At 48.4% G+C, this 18,844-nt stretch overlaps 2 protein-coding genes across 3 annotated transcripts in view; one reads left to right on the top strand and one right to left on the bottom strand.

Moving 5' to 3' along the window:
• The window catches only part of ft (cadherin-related tumor suppressor fat), a 131,917-nt gene extending 125,121 nt beyond the window's left edge, over nucleotides 1–6,796 (bottom strand). The window contains exon 1 of the mRNA XM_037415245.2: nucleotides 4,377–6,796. Coding sequence (XP_037271142.2) covers nucleotides 4,377–6,683 — 2,307 coding nt within the window. The 5' untranslated portion in view covers nucleotides 6,684–6,796. The remainder of the gene's footprint in view (nucleotides 1–4,376) is intronic.
• Nucleotides 1–18,844, top strand: part of LOC142780301 (uncharacterized) — a 78,011-nt gene that overhangs the window by 34,533 nt on the left and 24,634 nt on the right. The window contains exon 1 of one of the 2 annotated variants that reach the window (XM_075882149.1): nucleotides 8,867–9,056. The exons of the other annotated variant lie outside the window; for it this stretch is intronic. Coding sequence (XP_075738264.1) covers nucleotides 8,922–9,056 — 135 coding nt within the window. The 5' untranslated portion in view covers nucleotides 8,867–8,921. Of the gene's footprint in view, nucleotides 1–8,866; nucleotides 9,057–18,844 lie in introns of those variants that run through there. 2 annotated transcript variants of the gene reach the window in all.

The following is an 18,844-nucleotide window of genomic DNA, read 5'->3' as shown; positions in this document are numbered from 1 at the left end:
GGGGTTCTTTAACGTGCACCCAAATCTGAGTACACGGGCCTACAACATTTCCGCCTCCATCGGAAATGCAGCCGCCACAGCCGGGATTCGAACCCGTGACGTGCGGGTCAGCAGCCGAGTACCTTAGCCACTAAACCACCGTGGCGGGGCAAGTCGGACGCACACAGTGAGAGTAGAGTATACTGCGTCACGTTACGGCGCTTTTCCAAACCTCGAAGCTCAGTGCCCGCCAGATGCCGTTGCCCGGAGTGTTTCGAGTGTCAAGTTGACCGCGGTTGCGGAAGGTTGACGTGGTGGCGTCGGTCCCCGCGGTCAACACATTTACGATTTGCATTTCGGGAACGTGTTGGTGCAGGTTGACTCAAGTCTTAGCAATGGGAATTATAACTCCCGTATTCTAGAACGTCTCATCCACTTGGTGATCCATCTTGACACGAGAATGTCGATGGCAGACCCACCTTTCGGTTTAAAAAAAAGATGTTAAGTGCTAATGGGCGATAACCCGTAGCATTTCGTGAGAACCGCAGTGCCATTTTCAGTTGAGCAGCGGCGCTGTGCTCAGCTCGGTCAAGAGAAGGCTAGAATTAGAGCCGAGAGAGAGAATAAAATTAGGGAAAGGCAGGGAGACTAACCAAAAATTGGAGCATCCGGTTTGCTACCCTGCACTAGGGGAAGGGAGAAAGGAATAAAGATGAGAAAGAAAGTGAAGAGCGAAATAGACGCGCGAAAAAGAAAAGAAAAAAAGTGAGCTGGGGTGCTGCAGCCTATTCAATAGGCCACTACCACGCAAAGAGTTCATAAGGCATTTACTGATTTTCTAGAAAGTGCGAAGACAGATCATGTCGCCTTTCAAGCACTGACTGTTGTGACAAGAGTCTGTCGTCTAGCGCGCTAACGCAGCAGCTAGCTGCCGTCTTTGCACGCTGTAACGAGGGCAGTGACAGAGAACGTACTCTATCGTTTCATCGCTGCCTCGTGTTAATGGAATCCGATGAAGCATTCCAGCACTAGAATGACGTACAAAAAAATCTAGTAGACACCACAAAAGAGCGGACGACATTCCAACATAGCCCATTAAGGTATGAAGGGCTAACACCTAATGAAAATACTAAAGTATATAAATAAATGAAATTCCAGAGTTCTGCATGCTCAATCGACTATTCTGGAAAGTTTTCATTACCTAGTTTAACGTGGCCTAAGTGTAAGTGGTACATGGGTGTTCCTGCATATATAGCGCCTACGGAAGTGTAGGTGTCATGGACGGAAATCGAAGTAACAGAGCGCTACTTCTAGGTCGTATAAGCCGACGCAAGCGGCTCAATAAGCACTATTTTGGCTTTCATTTGTGATCTTAATAAAAACAAAATGTGTGAATTGTGAGTTTTACCGTATTAGCTCAGTCATAATTTACGAACGTAGCTCAACTTTTTTCTTTTCTCGCTCTTCAGTGACCCGTTAAGCGATTCACACTAGTCATGTAGGTTTTGTTACGGTATATAAACAACGTTTACGAATACAACTCGAGGTCTCGAGAAGTTGCGCGTATCACCTCTAAATTGCGCGCAAAATTAGATTAATTGCGATAATCGCGCAGCAATTGTCGTTAATCTTTGATGGCACTGCTTGTCCGCTAAATGGCTTCATCCGCGGTTGGGTCCCCCCCCCCCCTCCTCCTCCTTTTCCAGTAGCACAAAATGAAGGCTTGACGCGGCACACACAATGCGCGTAACGTGAGGCACGCCAATTTCCACTGACGGCCAGCTGCAGTTGTGCCGTCTTACGCGCGTCCATTAATCACGCGCGTATTTTCACTGCAACCAGCGCGCACTGCGTGACGAAAGGGAACTGCTCACTCTAATTGGGACTCGTGGCATTCTCCCTATTGCGAACCGGTTGACTCACAAATCCAGCAACACGAGCGGGCGGGATACCATCTGTCATGACTACCGCTGCCATCACGGCCGCGGCATTTCATAACACGCGATATAGGCGCTCAGCGGCCGAGAAAACAATTACACGGACAGCACTGACTTTTGTTCTTGTCGTTATGTTTCTCTGACTTCCGTTGCGAAGGTGCAGTTACTGCGTTGATGATTGAATCTTGGAGCATGTGGAGATGCGACAGATTGCTCGACGAGCTCGAAAGAGACCATATCAAAGAGCATGTTGAGCTTTGGTCGGCGCAAGCGAACATTTCTGTTTAGTTTTTTTTCTAATAGTGAATAACGCTAGAAAGTGACGTTTGATAATTTGTTTATCAAGCTGCGAACCTGTTATTATACGATTACTCAAATCTACGACTTGATGAACGGGCTCCTCGGCAACAACGATTACGATAACGTGCATCATATAACGTGCAGGTGCAGAGCAACGAGTACTATCTGGCGCATGTGTCTGCTTAAAATCTGTCGCTCACTTCAACAGATGGGCGAGACTTGTTAACGTAGCAGCAGTCATTTCTTTCTTACCCCCGTATTCACAAACGCTTCTCGACTCGAATTTCACCCTTCACCTCACAGAGTTCAGCACTGCGCCACTGCTCGGTTGAAAATGACGCTGTGCTACTCGAGAATTACAGCAGATATTGCAGATATGCAGTGACTTGCCGTGCCTATAGAAGGCGCTCCCATCGGCTTTTATCAAGTGAAGGGGAAGCGTTGAGTTAAGGAACGTTCTAGAATACGGGCGTTACTCTTATAATTTAAACTCAACGCAATCTGTACAGTTGCAGCAGCAACCTTACCACCCTGTATACACCGCGGATCATTGTTTAACCTGTGAAGTGTGTTATCGAGTGATAACAGAGATAATAATGTAAAAAAAACTGCGCAAAAACTGGTGGTGTTCATGCTTGTTGTCATGCCCTCCTCAGCGGGCGATCAAACCTGAAATTTGTATCTGGAACAAAAAGACCGCAATTACTTAGTGCGATGTGTTTGTTGCCAGACGGGTTCGATATACTGCCACTGGTGAGCTATAGTTCTTGTTGTTTGAATGATATATGGTAGCGCAAACAAGGGACATGGACAAGAAAAGGAACATTCAAGACAACACAGTGCAACACAACACAGCGTCTTGAATGTGCCTTCTCTTGTCTATGTCGTTTGTCTGCGCTACCACATGCTACCATATACTATCAAGCCCAAATCGCCGAACTCATTGTTGTTTGAAGATCACAGAGCCCACTCGCAAGCGCGTATAGCGTATTCATAATTTGTCCAATACCAGAGCTTTCTGTGACCTCAAGTGCATCGTGAAAACTGTGGGCTGCACAGCGTATTTTTTTTATTTACGCTATCCGAAAAAAATTTGTATAGTGCAAGTCGACATTATTACTTGTTTTGTTCATAAATGATGTACGCAATTAGCCAAGCTGAAAATTAATATGCACAAAACAAAAGTGATGTGCAATAGTCTCGGCAGAAAACAGCGCTTTGCGATAGGTCGAAAGACGCTGAAAGTTGTAAAGGAATATGTATACTTAGTACAGGTAGTAACCGCGTAGCCGAACCATGAGAGTGAAATAACTAGAAGAATAAGGATGGTGTGGATCCCGTTCGGCAAGCATTATGAAATCATGAATGGGAATTTGTCACTAACCTTCAAGAGGAAGGTATATATAAGAGCTGCATCTTACCAGTACTTTCGTACGGAGCGGAATCCCGGAAGCTTACATAGAGGATTTAGCTTAAATTGAGGACAACGCAGTGAGCGACGGAAAAGAAAATGATCGGTGTAACCTTAGAAGACAAGAAGAGAGCAGAGTGGGTCAGTGAACAAACAGTGGTTAACGGTATCATAGTTGAAATCAAGAAGAAGAAATGGACGTGCGCTGGGCACGTAGCACGTAGGCGGGATAACCGCTGGTCTTTAAGGGTAACTGACTGGATTCCCATAGAAGGCAAACGCACGAAGGGGAGACAGAACATTACTGGGCTGGTGCGATTAAAAAGTTCGCAGGTATAGCGTGGCAACGGCAAGCACCAGACTGGGTTGATTGGCGGATCATGGGAGAGGCCTTTGCCTTGCAGTGGGCGTAGTCAGGCTGATGATGATGAGCTAAGCTCCTTTTCGTTTCAAATCGTTATAGCTTGATTGATTGATTTATTGATTGATATGTGGGGTTTAACGTCCCAAAACCACCGTATGATTATGAGACGCCGTAGTAGAGGGCTCCGGAAATTTCGACCACATTAACGTGCACCCAAATCTGAGCACATGGGAAATCTATACAGTTAACAAGCGCAGAACGTCAGTAACGGGTAGAATATGAGCAAGCCAATAACCGCAGCAATCTAGGAATACCGTTAATGCTACCAGGAACAGCGAAAAGTAAATGGCTAATCGATCATGAATAATTCGTTAAGAGAACCCACCTGGATTTCGTAGCGGGCCTGGTGTTCCAGTCGTAGCTCCTGCGTGGTTTCTAGCGTTCCCGACGTGGCGTCGATGCAAAATTTCCCTTGAGCTCCGGTCAGGATAGAGTAAGCAACTCGAGCGTTGTTTCCTTCGTCCTGGTCAGTCGCGGTGACAGTGCTCACAAAGCTTCCCGGGGGTGCCCCGTCCGAGAGCTCCACGAAGTACTGCGTCGGGTAGAACTGTGGTCGGTGGTCGTCCACGTCGAGGACGGAGAGCTCGACAGTGGCCGTCGAAGACTGCGCGGGGTTTCCCTGATCGCGAGCTACCACTACCACGCTGTACGCGCCCTGTCGCTCGCGGTCTAGGCTCTGCTTGGCGACCAGCCTGCCGTGTACTTCGTCCAAGTGAAACATGCCCGGGTACATGAGATCGACTTCGGGAGCCAGGCTGTACGTGACGCTGCCGTTGGAACCGAGGTCACCGTCGGCCGCAGACAATACGGTTACGAGCGACCCCGGCTCCGCGTTCTCTGGTATCGAAGCCTTGAACGAAGTCAGTGCGAATGCCGGCGCTTGGTCGTTCTCGTCCAGCAGCTGGACGCGTAGAATAGCGTGCGCCCAGCGTGGGTTAGGACCACCGTCCTTCGCTGAAATTTTGAGTTCGATAAGATCCTGCTGCTCGCGGTCTATGGGCCGGGTTGTGGTGACGAGCCCCGTCGCGGGGTCTATGCGAAACCATAGCTTTTCATTGCCCGATGATATGGCGTAGGACAACCGCGCGTTTATCCCCGTGTCCCGATCTGTAGCAGTCACCGCTGCCACGAAGCTCCCTACTGGCGCTTGTTCACTAAGTTGCGAGGAGTACTCCGACTGCTCGAACACCGGTTCGTGGTCGTTGACGTCGTTGACGAGAATCAGAAGAAAAGCCGTGGACGACCGGGGCGGAGAACCTCGGTCCGTTGCGACCACCGTCAAGTTGTACCTGCTCACTTTCTCGCGATCCAGAATTCCATTAACGCGCACTATGTCGAAGCTGGGCGTGGGCTCCAGTCGAAAATGGCCCAGCTCGTTACCGGCTCGGATTTCGACAACAGTGTCGCCATTGGGGCCTTCGTCGTGATCGATCACGCTCACCGCGGCCACCACGGAGCCGTTCTGCGCGTTTTCGTCCACAGTGGCGTAACTGTCCGGCGCCGTAAACACGCGGAAGCGGATCACAGGTTCGTGGTCGTTGGCATCTACTAGACTGACGGTCACGTACGCTCGTCCATCCTGGCGGGGCGACCCGTGGTCGTGAGCGAATACTGTGAACACACAGCTACGCGGCGCGTCGGGTCGGCTGCGCTTGCAGCGAGGCGGGCCCGTCGACGCTGTCCGCAACACACCGGTGTCGGCATCGATGGCGAAATCCGCCTGCACTGCGGGATCGAGAAAATACGAGAGCTGCGCGTTGACCCCGGCGTCAGCGTCCGTGGCACGCACTTGAAGCACACTAGCACCTGCGGGTAGGCTTTCGTTGATGCTCACAAAGTAGTCGCTGTGATCGAACATGGGTGGGTTGTCGTTCACATCGAGCACAGTCACGTTCACCTGAAGGTGCCCTAGACGCGGAGGCGTGCCCCCGTCTCGGGCCGACACATTGATGGTGTACGAATCGCGCGCCTCGCGGTCCAGTCGACCCGTGGTTTCCAGGTGCAAGAAAGGAGTTTCTCCGCTAGGGTTTGTGGTGACCACTAAACGAAATTTGGCGTCCTCGTTGCCACCCACGATTCGGTAGTCGGTGCTGAGACCGTTGGCACCGGCGTCGCCGTCACTGGCCGTGTCGAGAATGACGCGGGTGCCCACATTGGCACTCTCGGAGAAGGCCACGTTCAAGCTCGACTCCGGGAACTCGGGCGCATTGTCGTTCACGTCGAGAACCCGCAGGCGCACCTCGATCGGGTACGTCGGCTGGCTGCTCAGTACAACGAGGTCGAAGCGGTCGCTGGCCAGCTGCTCACGGTCGATCTCCACCGCCGTGCGGATGGCGCCCGACTCTGGGTCAAGGGTGAACTCGGCCGGCTGCTCGTTGAAGCGATACGTAAAGTTAGCACGCACAGGTATATATCCGACGAGCGTGCCCGCGGGCTGTCCTTCCTCCAGTTCGAGCAGCACCCGCGTGTCGGCCTGCCGCGAGCGCATGGCCGGCAGGGGCTCGGACGGCTCCGTGTTGACGGTCAGGCAGGCCGCCGGCGCCACCGCTGCGAGTAGCTGCAGCAGCAGGGGTAACAACAGCGCCATCAGCCACTGGTGGCGCGGCATCTGCCGCCACTCTGAAGACACCATCAGGGCAGCACTGGGTCCCGGCCCGGCTGGGGCCCACAGCACGGGCGCTCGGGTGCCGATGTCCCAGCCATTGGTTGAGCTCCTGGTCTCATGGTGGCGGCATCGGGCGCGCGGCTTTCTCTGGCCTCTGCGCCAGCGGGCTGCTGCCTCTCTTCGGCCCCCCTCCGCGGGAAACCTGCTCCTGCGAGACAGCATTCCAGCGTCCGGGAAAGGGGGGCCCGTGACGTCATGTCCCCCTCTTGAGAGGAGCAGCCAGAGCAGCGGCGGTCGCGGGACCCCTCTCTGAGAGAAAATAAGAACAAAAACACGAACTGCGAGAGGAGGCAGGGGGCTTTTTCTCTCTCCTGGCCGCTGGAATGCGCAGCCCTGATGCCGCGGCTCCTGCTCCGGCAGCCGCTCCTTCGTCTTCGGACGGCGCTGTTGCGGCCGGAGCTCGGAAGCGGCGACCGCGCGCGCGGGTGCTTACCGAAGCAAGACCGGGAGGAATGCGCGTCGCCAGTGGCCGTCCGTGCGACGATTATCCCGCGCTTTTCTCTTTTCTTCTTGGCCTCTCTCACCTGGCCGTGAATTGGATGGGGGAGGAACGAATGCCGCCGCACCGCTTATGTGCGCGTTCATGAGCCGTGCGTGAGATGTCTCTTCACTGGTGCATGAGGGTCTGGTTAAGATTCCAGGCACAGCGTCTTCGGAAGATGACAGACAAAAACCTGGCAGGCGAGAGAGAGAGAGAGTGCTCGGGGATTGTCTGGATTACCGAAGAGGGGGCACACACAGTGCAGTAGCGACGGTTTAGTGAGCCTTGCCGGTCTGGCAGTGCCACACAAAGGCCATTCATTTTAGCCGCACTCCTCGACGACGTATTACACAGTGTCCTCAGGTTCGGCTTGATGCGCTCCTTTCAATGGCACGTAAGCAAGCTCGGTGCTTATCTCTGTGCCTCTCTGTCTTCGTGTAGCATTACTCTTCTCATGATAAGGGACACCTCAGTAAATCGGTTCATGCAGTCTATCGAATGGTAATTGCTTCTATTCAACTTCGACTATTGTCTAGAAGTAGTCAAGGAAGCAGATGGTTCAGCGGGGTTTTTAATCTTAGTGCTAGAGTTCAGGCTTGCTTCTGCCGTTCGCCATACCAGAGTCCTTCAATGCTCTGGCCATACTCACCGCAAAGACGGAAATAATAAAACCGACCGTGAAGCGGCGTCTCATTGTGACAAAGAATAGGTGCCATTTAACCAAACGACGGTTGTAATTTGGGGTGTTGAGTTATTTGAACAGCTTTGATGTATAGGGCGAAACGACATACAGACACTAGAAGACACACGAAGTTCTGATGTGCGTGTCGGTGTGTAGTTTCGCGCAAAGTTGACACATAATTACAAGCGCCTCAGGCGAATTCCTGTTAGTTGCGCTTAGTTGCACACGCCATCAGCTTGCCCTCTAGCGCGAGATCATTTTGAAACAGAGTATAACATTAATGAGAATATTCTTGATTAAGCACGTTTCCATTTATGTCAGCCTGCAGCCCGTCAAGATTTTTTTTTCTTCGCGACTTTCGTTCGGTTCTTGATTACACAAGAGTCTGCGCACGTATGATTAAACATGACCTTTCGATCGCGAAACTAGATTTTACCAGCTACTAACAAAAAACTGGACCTTGATACCTCCCGTCACGGTACATGCTCCGGTTTACATGCAGCGCTCACATAAATCAGCAAGACGACTGACTTCAAATTACGTACCGCATGTACAATTAACAGAAAAAGTTTTTTTTTTTTTTTACTAAAGATTGGGTACGTGAGAAGGCGTCCAGGGCTATGGCATCTCGGAGAGCCAAGCCAATCAGCGACGGTAGATGGATGGCGCGGCGCTATTTATGGGGATCCCGGCGGTAGGTATACAGGTAGCAGCATGGACATGACAATGCTGCTCGCGAATCCGTCCGCGGGACGCTCCTATGGCTCAGGGCAAAGCCGGCTTTGCGGTTAATTAAGCCTTGCGCGCACAGATTGCCAATCTCCCACGGGACGACCAATCATACGGATTAGAGAGACGCACGCACCCCTCCATCCCCGCCTTGTCGTAGACGGGGTGCGGGGGCAGCTGTGACGAGAGCGCGCGCTTTATCGCCCAATATAAAACGCACCGGTGCCCGGGTTCCGAGGTGCACCCCGCAGACACCAGCAAAGTCATTCGGCGCGCCATCAATTAGGCCCGTTCTGTGGTGGCCGTCTTCGTGATGGGTGGTACCCCGTGGCCAGCTAGCCTGCGATCTTCATCTTTAGTGCTAGTCACTGTGGCGCCTCTGGTGGCGCTCGCGGCAGTAGTGGCGTCCCCCGACTGGAGCACTGCACTCGAAAACATGGAGAGACGGGTGAGTATGGCTTTGCGGCCGTTACACATTCACAGCCATGTGTATACTGCAGGGCGGGCGCATTCGTACCAAACGGATATGGTGTCAGGGCCCGAATAGTGATGATAACGATTTCTGGTTTTTCGCGTGCGTATATATCATAAGCTCGATGCGATTGTGAGGTGCACGTCGTAGTGCGGGGACTCCGCGGTAAATTCAACCGCCTGGGGTTCTGTAAAGCGGCCCTAAATCTAAGGCTCGTATTCGCAAGCCAACCATAACCTCATCGTATATACACTCTATAGGTGTAGTATACAAGCGTAGAAGCTTGAACAAGTTGGTCTGGGTTCATGATGGCAAATTTCAGAGCGCGAGAACTTGGGGAAAAAATGGGACAGGACAAGTAGGAAAAAGGACAGGACGGGCACAGAGAAATGGCCCTGCAGGACAAAATAAACAAAGTTGGAAATGAGCGCTCTTTTCTACACTGTCTCATTTTTTCCCCTGTGTTCTCGCGGGGGTGGAATACGCCATCATGAGCACTAAAGTGGTAACAGGATAAAAGATACGCACAAAAAATATTTCCGAGCACCGACAAACTCTGTTTACCAAATGTAATAAAGGCACAATACGGATAAGTAAAACACGAGATAAGGATAAGGTTGGTTTATGACTACGGGCCTTTGTCAATTTTTTCCCTTCCTCATCTTCTTTCCTCTTTCTTTCCCCTAATCTTTGTTTCCTCTGTTTCTTCCCTCCTCCCGAAAAAGTGAGCAAGCGTCGTGCCCCTCCAGGTGGCGCCACCTGGAGGGCAGTTGCCAGCTTGCTCTTTCCCTCTTTCCTCTGTGTCCTTGTGTATTTGTGTATCTGTGTACATAAATCAAATAAATAATAAATAAATGCGCACCGAGCTTAGCAGTGCCGCGCCTTACGTGCCATGCCACCATGGCGGTTGGACCAGAATTGAATTAAGGGAACGTGTAAATATATCAGTTCTAGTGCGCATCGGCTTCACAGCGTATCACGTGAATATGCGCACGGTGAGCATAGCTGTGTCATAGACTTGGTTGTGAATAAAATCTGGTGCACAGCAGAAAGTGATATTCTCCGTCATGACATCGCTCGGAGCTGGCACTTAAATGTGAGCATTAAATTCATTTGTACCAGGGAGTTGGAAAAAATGCTACTGTTTCTCTGATACACGGAAAGGGAGAGAGGTAGAGACAACAGGAAGGCACGGAGGTTAACCAGATACCAGGATCAGGTGTGCTACCCTGCACTGGAAGACCCGTACACCGTGTTTCCAGGATTGTATAATACGTTCAGGAAGGAAACCTCAGATAAGAGCCACAATTGACCTAAATCAACCTAACCAACAAACTGTCTTCAGGAAAGGGCACTCCATGGAACACCTTCATGAGATTGATCAAACATATGAAACTTCAGCCGAATACAAAAAAAACAGAAAAAGAAAACTATTTTTTTCGCAAATGTCTTATATATAGTTTACAACCACAGTGGTTCATGAGAGACATCGGTATGTGGTATCGACACTCGCACCACGGCGCTCGTGTTCTCTGGTGTAGCTTAGTGTGTAGTCGCACTGCCGGAGCAGATCTCCGAGGCCACGTAGAACGAAGTTCGTGTTTGAGACCTGCTGTCTCCTGGTGTTGCAACGAACCCTGCTCCTCATAAGAAAAGCGTCTGCCCTTTCAATGAACCCATTTTATTGTTTTTCGTTAACTACCCTGACAGTTAATTCATTGTATCAAGTAAACTTTAGTAGTAGTAGTAGTAGTAGTAGTAGTAGTAGTAGTAGTAGTAGTAGTAGTAGTAGTAGTAGTAAAACATATCGCTGATTCAAAAACAGTGCAATTTTTAAAAACACTTCTGCATACTCGAAAAGCCGAAAACAAGTGCTCGTAAGAGAAGCGTCTCTTTCCCTCATAATATCATCTGGGTTTTTAAGTTCCGAAACGGACGCTACGAACATATAGACCATCTGGAGTTCTTTAACGTGCACTGCCATCTGATACCACAGGGAGCTCGAGCATTTAGCTTCCATCGAAATGCAACCACCGGTGTCGGGTTCGAACCCGCTACCTTCGGGTCAGCGGACGAGCACCGTGACCGTTGCCGTGGGCAAATCTGTCATTTGTTGGTCGAACAGTTTCTTTCCAAGCTTTACTAGAGGGACCTCTGGCGCTGTGATCGTGTAGCCACCATGGGAAACACGGATTAGCCTAGCCTTTGTGCTTGCGGGCTTCGAATGCAATCTTTACTAGAGGGACCTCCGGCGGTGTGATCGTGCAGGCACCATGAGAATAATGGGCATAGTACATGGATTAGCCCATAGTATTCGTGCTTGCGGGCTTCGAATGCACCTTCGGCTCATTGTATTGTAGTCTTGGTTTCGATTAGAATAAAAAAAAATAGACCGTTGCGAACTTAGTGAGATGATTTGAATCGGTGAGCCTGTAAATGTCAAAGTGGTGAAGCGTATACCTGCTCAACGTTTGTCTGAACTTCGTGTTGCCGAAGAGAGGCTTCAGGCCACGTGGAGCCGAAGGGAACCGAAAAACGGCGATAAGACAAATCCGTGTATTACCTATCATTCCCATTCTGGCTGGAGCACCGTGCATTGCAGCTCCCATAGACACTAGTGCCAGTGTTTCCGTTCGTGGATTTAATGAGAAACTCCACTAATAAAGGAAGCATACACCACGTGCTCCATCGCTGAATCCTTTATGCGCACGTCTTCAAGCTCGAGAGGGCGGATACCTGCGAAAACGAAGAGGGAGGCTGGGAGGGAGAACTGACGGTGTTCGGAAAATGCTTTCAGGGGTTTTGCGGCGCAGTGTCGTGGCCTTCTCGCACCGACCATTAATCACGAGAGACGAGGCAATTAAAACTGAGGAATTCTTCCTGGAATGAAATGCTTTCAAGGGCCGTGTGTATCAGCTTTTCTTCCTTACTTTCGTATTCTTCCCCGTTTCTATTTTTTTCCCCCTTTAGCTTCCTCAGCCGAAATTTTTGGCTGGATACTTTTCACTCTCTCCAAGTGGGAGAGTCCCTTTGCCGCTCTTACGGCACTGTTTGTCTCGACAAACGCGCTACTTGATCTGACGGTCTACCCTATCTTAAAGGTTTGGATGATGATGATGATGGTTTGGATGATGATGCGTACTAGCGTTTGTAACTCACTGGAGAACGATGCGGCGCTTATACAGACGCACACGCGTGAAGAAAGGTTTGAATTTGAGCATATTGCATTAAATTAAACCTATTAAGGCAAAAACCTTAGATGCCTCATTAAACGAGGAATTTAACAGTCGGTGTCCACACTGGTGATGCAATAGGTCAGCATGACGTCATGAGGTCGCCATATGAGGTCACAATGGCGTCGCAGATCACCGAAAATTGTTACGGCATCATGACATAACTATGACGCCATCACGTGGCACTGTCACTTGGTCAAAAGTAGGCTGATCACGGAGGCAGTGCAAAAGCGGGTTAAGCGTTGAAACTCTCGGTGGGGGGGGGGGGGGTCAACATCTGCAGCAACAGATACAAGGGATCACCCCAAGGGTAGAACTTAGCTGCACACGTTAATTGGGCAAGAAGAAAGCTGCTTAAGCTTACTACAGGGCTATAGGTTTTCAGTAAACGTACCCAACAGTGGCGTAGTTAGAAATATTCTTAGGAGAGGGGGAGGGGGTTCAAACCCCTTTTATTGCCCCACCGCGGTGGTCTAGTGGGTACTCGGCTGCTGACCTGCAGGTCCCGGGATCGAATCCCGGCTGCGGCGGCTGCATTTTCGATGGAGGCGGAAATATTGTAGGCCCGGGTGCTCAGATTTGGGTGCACGTTAAAGAACCCCAGATGGTCGAAATTTTCAAAGCCCTCCACTATGGCGTCTTTCATAATCATACGGCGGTTTTGGGACGTTAAACCCTACAAATCAATCAGTCAATGTGTTCATGCGCGCGTTTACATACATACATGCAAAATTTAAAAATTTGGGGAGCCGGACAAATTCCCCCTTCTGGGCTGTGCCAATGGTATCCCATTTTCATGACGTGAAAAGCCTCAACAAGATGCAGGCTCCCACAAAAGCCCGCAGTGTCGTTATGAACAAAAGCTACATCAACTGCTGGCTATCGTTGGCTGGCGTGGTGCTGCCGATAAAAATAACAGCAATAGAAAATTTTGCGCGAAAAAGCAAAAAGTGTGCATAAGTATACTTTGAAATACGTGTCGTCAAAATGACGTAGTGGCGCTGTTGCTTAGCAATCCGAGTAATTAAGAAAAAGGGAGGCATATATTGACGTTTGAGTTGTTCAGTCAACAGTAACCACCGCGTTCTACCGCCAAATAAATGAAGACGTCGGAAAGAGCCCTTCGCTCATCCAAATAGACGGAGCACGTCTCATCGCATCTCATTAAGTATGATGATGGATGGTAGCGCAGACAACGAACACGGACAAGAGAAGGCACATAGACACAACACAGCGCTAACTTTCAACAACAGTTTATTACACGCAGATCTCCGTGGTGTATGCGATCCACCACGCCAACGTCGCACGTGCGTAGCTCTAAAAACCATCAAATATAACCAACGCGCGTGTTCCAATACTTTACAATTTTATATTTTTCAATCTTTTTCTACTTTTTCTTTCTTCCTTTTATCCCATGTTACCACAAACCCTATCGCGAATACATGTAATCAAGTTCCTTATCTGTCAACACCACTGATGGGCTGCTCACACACGTGTCACCTAGCTCTGCAATTCTGCCGGCCTCCAATACCAACCGCGTCATCTCGTGCCTACTTCTATTGATTATAACCGTTTCCTTGAATTTCGGTGTGCAATTACATCTCTGGCAATGAAGGGAAAGAAAACCATCAGGAACAACACTATTTACTTTGTTATTGTGCTCGCGCAAGCGATCGTTTATGCATCTACTGGTCTGACCGATATAACACTTTCCACAAGTAAGTGGAATGAGGTATACAACACACATGATGCACTCCACAAATAGGTTTCTATGTTTCTTTTGGCATACATTTGATTTTCCCTTGTCTGGTCTTGTGCTTCTGCAAAGACTCACCAACTTATTGGGTGCCGAGAAAACTACGTTAGTGCCACATTTTTCCGCAATCTTTTTTATCCTGTGAGAAACCTTATGCATGTATGGAATTACGGCAAAACTTTCCTTTCTTGAGCTCACCCTATCCATCCCTTCACATCTTTTCTCCAGCACTTTTCTGTGCAATCCTTCAGCAACGGACACGACGAGGCTCTTGGGGTACCCGGCATTGCTTAGCCTCGAGACCTGTTGTCTGAAGCTTTCATTCATGAGGCACCGGCAGGACTTCTTTAGTGCCTCACTCAAGCACATCTTCGCAATGCCTCGTTTTACCAGTTTAGTATGCGCTGAGTGAAACTGTAGTAAAGGCTTACTTGCTCTGGGCTCGTAACACCAGCATGTCTTTTCATCTGAGAATTGAAAGTTAATGTCAAGAAATCTGAGCCTTCCGTCACATGGCATTTCAAAGGTCACTTCAAGTGGGTTAAGCCCCTCACGAAAAACGCTACACACGCTACTACATTGAGTAGCAAAATCTGCAGTTCTGTCATTGATAAACACTAAAAAGTCATCGACGTACCTAAATACGTGCACAACATTGTATTCATTTAGGCGTCCTGATAGCCTCCTGTCCATTTCAGCCAAAAACAAATTACTTAAAACTGGTGCTAAGCACGAGCCAATGCATACTCCTTGTTTTTGCAGATACAGGGTACCATTGTTTTCAATAAACGTTGACGACAAGTAAAACCTAAGTAATTCTAAGAAATTGTCAACGGACGTACCTGCTTGTGAGCTAAATCTAACGGCACCGTACTCATCGATGCATTCGCCAACACTTGTTAATACTGCTGATTGTGGCAGAGAATAGTACAGATCTTTTATGTCAGCCGAAAACGCTTTTAACCCTATGTTTTTTCGTTCCCTGACGAAACTTATCACCTGTTCCGAATTTTTTGTCAGGAAGGGGTCATTTATGTCAAGCAAGTTTAATGTTCTTTGCAGATACACAGCTACAGCTTTTTGCCACGTGTCCTTCTCCGACACTATCACTCTGAACGGTACTCCTTCCTTATGCGTTTTAGCACTAAAGAACACATCCAGACTGTCATTTTTACTTTTTCTGATACCGCTAAGCACACCTTCTAGATTCATCCTCTTACAAAGTTCTATTGCTTTTCCCCTCACTTTTTCAATCGAAATACTTTTCTTTTCGCTGAACACTGCCGTAATAGCACTTTTAGCCTTTTCTTTAAATTCATCATGCGAGAAAACCGCAAACCCTCCTTCTTTATCGACTGGAAGTACTACTTCCAGTCGATAAAGAAGGAGGGTTTGCGGTTTTCTCGCATGATGAATTTAAAGAAAAGGCTAAAAGTGCTATTACGGCAGTGTTCAGCGAAAAGAAAAGTATTTCGATTGAAAAAGTGAGGGGAAAAGCAATAGAACTTTGTAAGAGGATGAATCTAGAAGGTGTGCTTAGCGGTATCAGAAAAAGTAAAAATGACAGTCTGGATGTGTTCTTTAGTGCTAAAACGCATAAGGAAGGAGTACCGTTCAGAGTGATAGTGTCGGAGAAGGACACGTGGCAAAAAGCTGTAGCTGTGTATCTGCAAAGAACATTAAACTTGCTTGACATAAATGACCCCTTCCTGACAAAAAATTCGGAACAGGTGATAAGTTTCGTCAGGGAACGAAAAAACATAGGGTTAAAAGCGTTTTCGGCTGACATAAAAGATCTGTACTATTCTCTGCCACAATCAGCAGTATTAACAAGTGTTGGCGAATGCATCGATGAGTACGGTGCCGTTAGATTTAGCTCACAAGCAGGTACGTCCGTTGACAATTTCTTAGAATTACTTAGGTTTTACTTGTCGTCAACGTTTATTGAAAACAATGGTACCCTGTATCTGCAAAAACAAGGAGTATGCATTGGCTCGTGCTTAGCACCAGTTTTAAGTAATTTGTTTTTGGCTGAAATGGACAGGAGGCTATCAGGACGCCTAAATGAATACAATGTTGTGCACGTATTTAGGTACGTCGATGACTTTTTAGTGTTTATCAATGACAGAACTGCAGATTTTGCTACTCAATGTAGTAGCGTGTGTAGCGTTTTTCGTGAGGGGCTTAACCCACTTGAAGTGACCTTTGAAATGCCATGTGACGGAAGGCTCAGATTTCTTGACATTAACTTTCAATTCTCAGATGAAAAGACATGCTGGTGTTACGAGCCCAGAGCAAGTAAGCCTTTACTACAGTTTCACTCAGCGCATACTAAACTGGTAAAACGAGGCATTGCGAAGATGTGCTTGAGTGAGGCACTAAAGAAGTCCTGCCGGTGCCTCATGAATGAAAGCTTCAGACAACAGGTCTCGAGGCTAAGCAATGCCGGGTACCCCAAGAGCCTCGTCGTGTCCGTTGCTGAAGGATTGCACAGAAAAGTGCTGGAGAAAAGATGTGAAGGGATGGATAGGGTGAGCTCAAGAAAGGAAAGTTTTGCCGTAATTCCATACATGCATAAGGTTTCTCACAGGATAAAAAAGATTGCGGAAAAATGTGGCACTAACGTAGTTTTCTCGGCACCCAATAAGTTGGTGAGTCTTTGCAGAAGCACAAGACCAGACAAGGGAAAATCAAATGTATGCCAAAAGAAACATAGAAACCTATTTGTGGAGTGCATCATGTGTGTTGTATACCTCATTCCACTTACTTGTGGAAAGTGTTATATCGGTCAGACCAGTAGATGCATAAACGATCGCTTGCGCGAGCACAATAACAAAGTAAATAGTGTTGTTCCTGATGGTTTTCTTTCCCTTCATTGCCAGAGATGTAATTGCACACCGAAATTCAAGGAAACGGTTATAATCAATAGAAGTAGGCACGAGATGACGCGGTTGGTATTGGAGGCCGGCAGAATTGCAGAGCTAGGTGACACGTGTGTGAGCAGCCCATCAGTGGTGTTGACAGATAAGGAACTTGATTACATGTATTCGCGATAGGGTTTGTGGTAACATGGGATAAAAGGAAGAAAGAAAAAGTAGAAAAAGATTGAAAAATATAAAATTGTAAAGTATTGGAACACGCGCGTTGGTTATATTTGATGGTTTTTAGAGCTACGCACGTGCGACGTTGGCGTGGTGGATCGCATACACCACGGAGATCTGCGTGTAATAAACTGTTGTTGAAAGTTAGCGCTGTGTTGTGTCTATGTGCCTTCTCTTGTCCGTGTTCGTTGTCTGCGCTACCATCCATCATCATGCAACCATACCAACAAGCCCAAATCGCCACCCTCATTGACTTCATTAAGTATCTTGCATGAAGATGTGAGGGAACTCAAACACCACTGCGATGATGAGCTGGGACTTGCAGGCAATCTACCAGTGCACTGCGGCAGATCGCATGCCTCGGGCAGGTGGCAGGTGTACTATGTAAAGCCAGAAGTGGCTGTAGGTCATCCATCGTAGCAGTGGCCGCAGGAAACACGTGACCCAAGAACCAAACGTGTGTGACCCCCCCCCCCCCCTTTCCCCGTGCTGGCTCCTCACTGGTTTCGCGGAAAAGACCTCCGTCCTCACGATGCCGCAGGGTTAATCTTCACGCCCACCGGAAACTGCGGCTGGCGTCCATTCTCGACGTGCGTGTGTTTGTGCGTGTTGTGTTTACGTGCTTATCGTTTGCCCCGTAAAGTCTCTCCGACTCCTTCAGCGGATTTAGTCAGCTTCCCTTCTTGTGCCCTTTAGAAGGTCACCGCACGTATTTATGTGCAGTAGACACTAAACTGAAACAATAATCACTTTAAGATTGGCAAACTAAACTGTAGTAACCCTAACCCCCTTAATTTCATCATCATAGGTTAATTATTAGGAGAAAATCAGTCAAAGTTTTATTTTTAAATGTCGCGCCAAAATGATCGCGGGTATAACGTCATGGATTTGAAATCGTAGTTTTCGTATTTCGGCGATATTGGCTCAATGAAATTTCCTGCAAATTGTTCTGTTAAGTTTATGGAAATTCACATCATCTTTACCGGTTAGGAACTACGTATAAGTCCTAGCAGATGCCGTCAAAATCTATGACGTCAGGACGTTCGGTGCGGAAATTTCAGTGTAGCGTCGCTACCCGTATTCTCTTTTCGCCCCGTTTTTCGCTTCCCAATCGTCCTCTTGCAACGATCGCGCTGATTTTGAAATTGTGAAAGAGCAATTTACGAATACGAGAAAATATATTTTTCTCTTTAGTGTTCCCAGGCTTCAAATGTGGTGGTCCCCCATTTGTGTTGCGGACGTCTTTGTGCTTCGGACGGCTAAACCTAAAACTGTCGGCCATTTGACGTGTGATCCATGAAATGAAAACAATAGGACAAATCCCCACTCATTTTCTTAATGTAAAAAAAGAAAAACGCACTCTCTCTCTTTCTCTCACGCATACACCGTACACACGCAAAGAACAACGAGGTTAGAAGGGGGAGCTTTGTCTGTGGGCTGCTAGTTTATGAGACGGGGAACACAGGATAATTAATGTAAAAAAAAAAAGGATTATCAGCGTTGCCATTGTGGCAGAACAGCGCATAAAACGGGACGAATAACGCAGAGAAGGCAATCGCTGCGTCCTCCCGTCAGCGTCCCTTTTTGTACCTCGTGTTGCTTCCGCGCTATTACGGTTATGATCCTGGAGTACCAACCAGCCCGATTTGTCAACCTTCTGCGTACTCTGTTGTG

The sequence above is a fragment of the Rhipicephalus microplus genome, chromosome 2 (assembly GCF_043290135.1).
Source record: "Rhipicephalus microplus isolate Deutch F79 chromosome 2, USDA_Rmic, whole genome shotgun sequence".
Lineage (NCBI taxonomy): Eukaryota > Metazoa > Arthropoda > Arachnida > Ixodida > Ixodidae > Rhipicephalus > Rhipicephalus microplus.
Note: the sequence above shows the minus strand (reverse complement) of the source record. Positions and strands in the feature narration are given on the sequence as shown.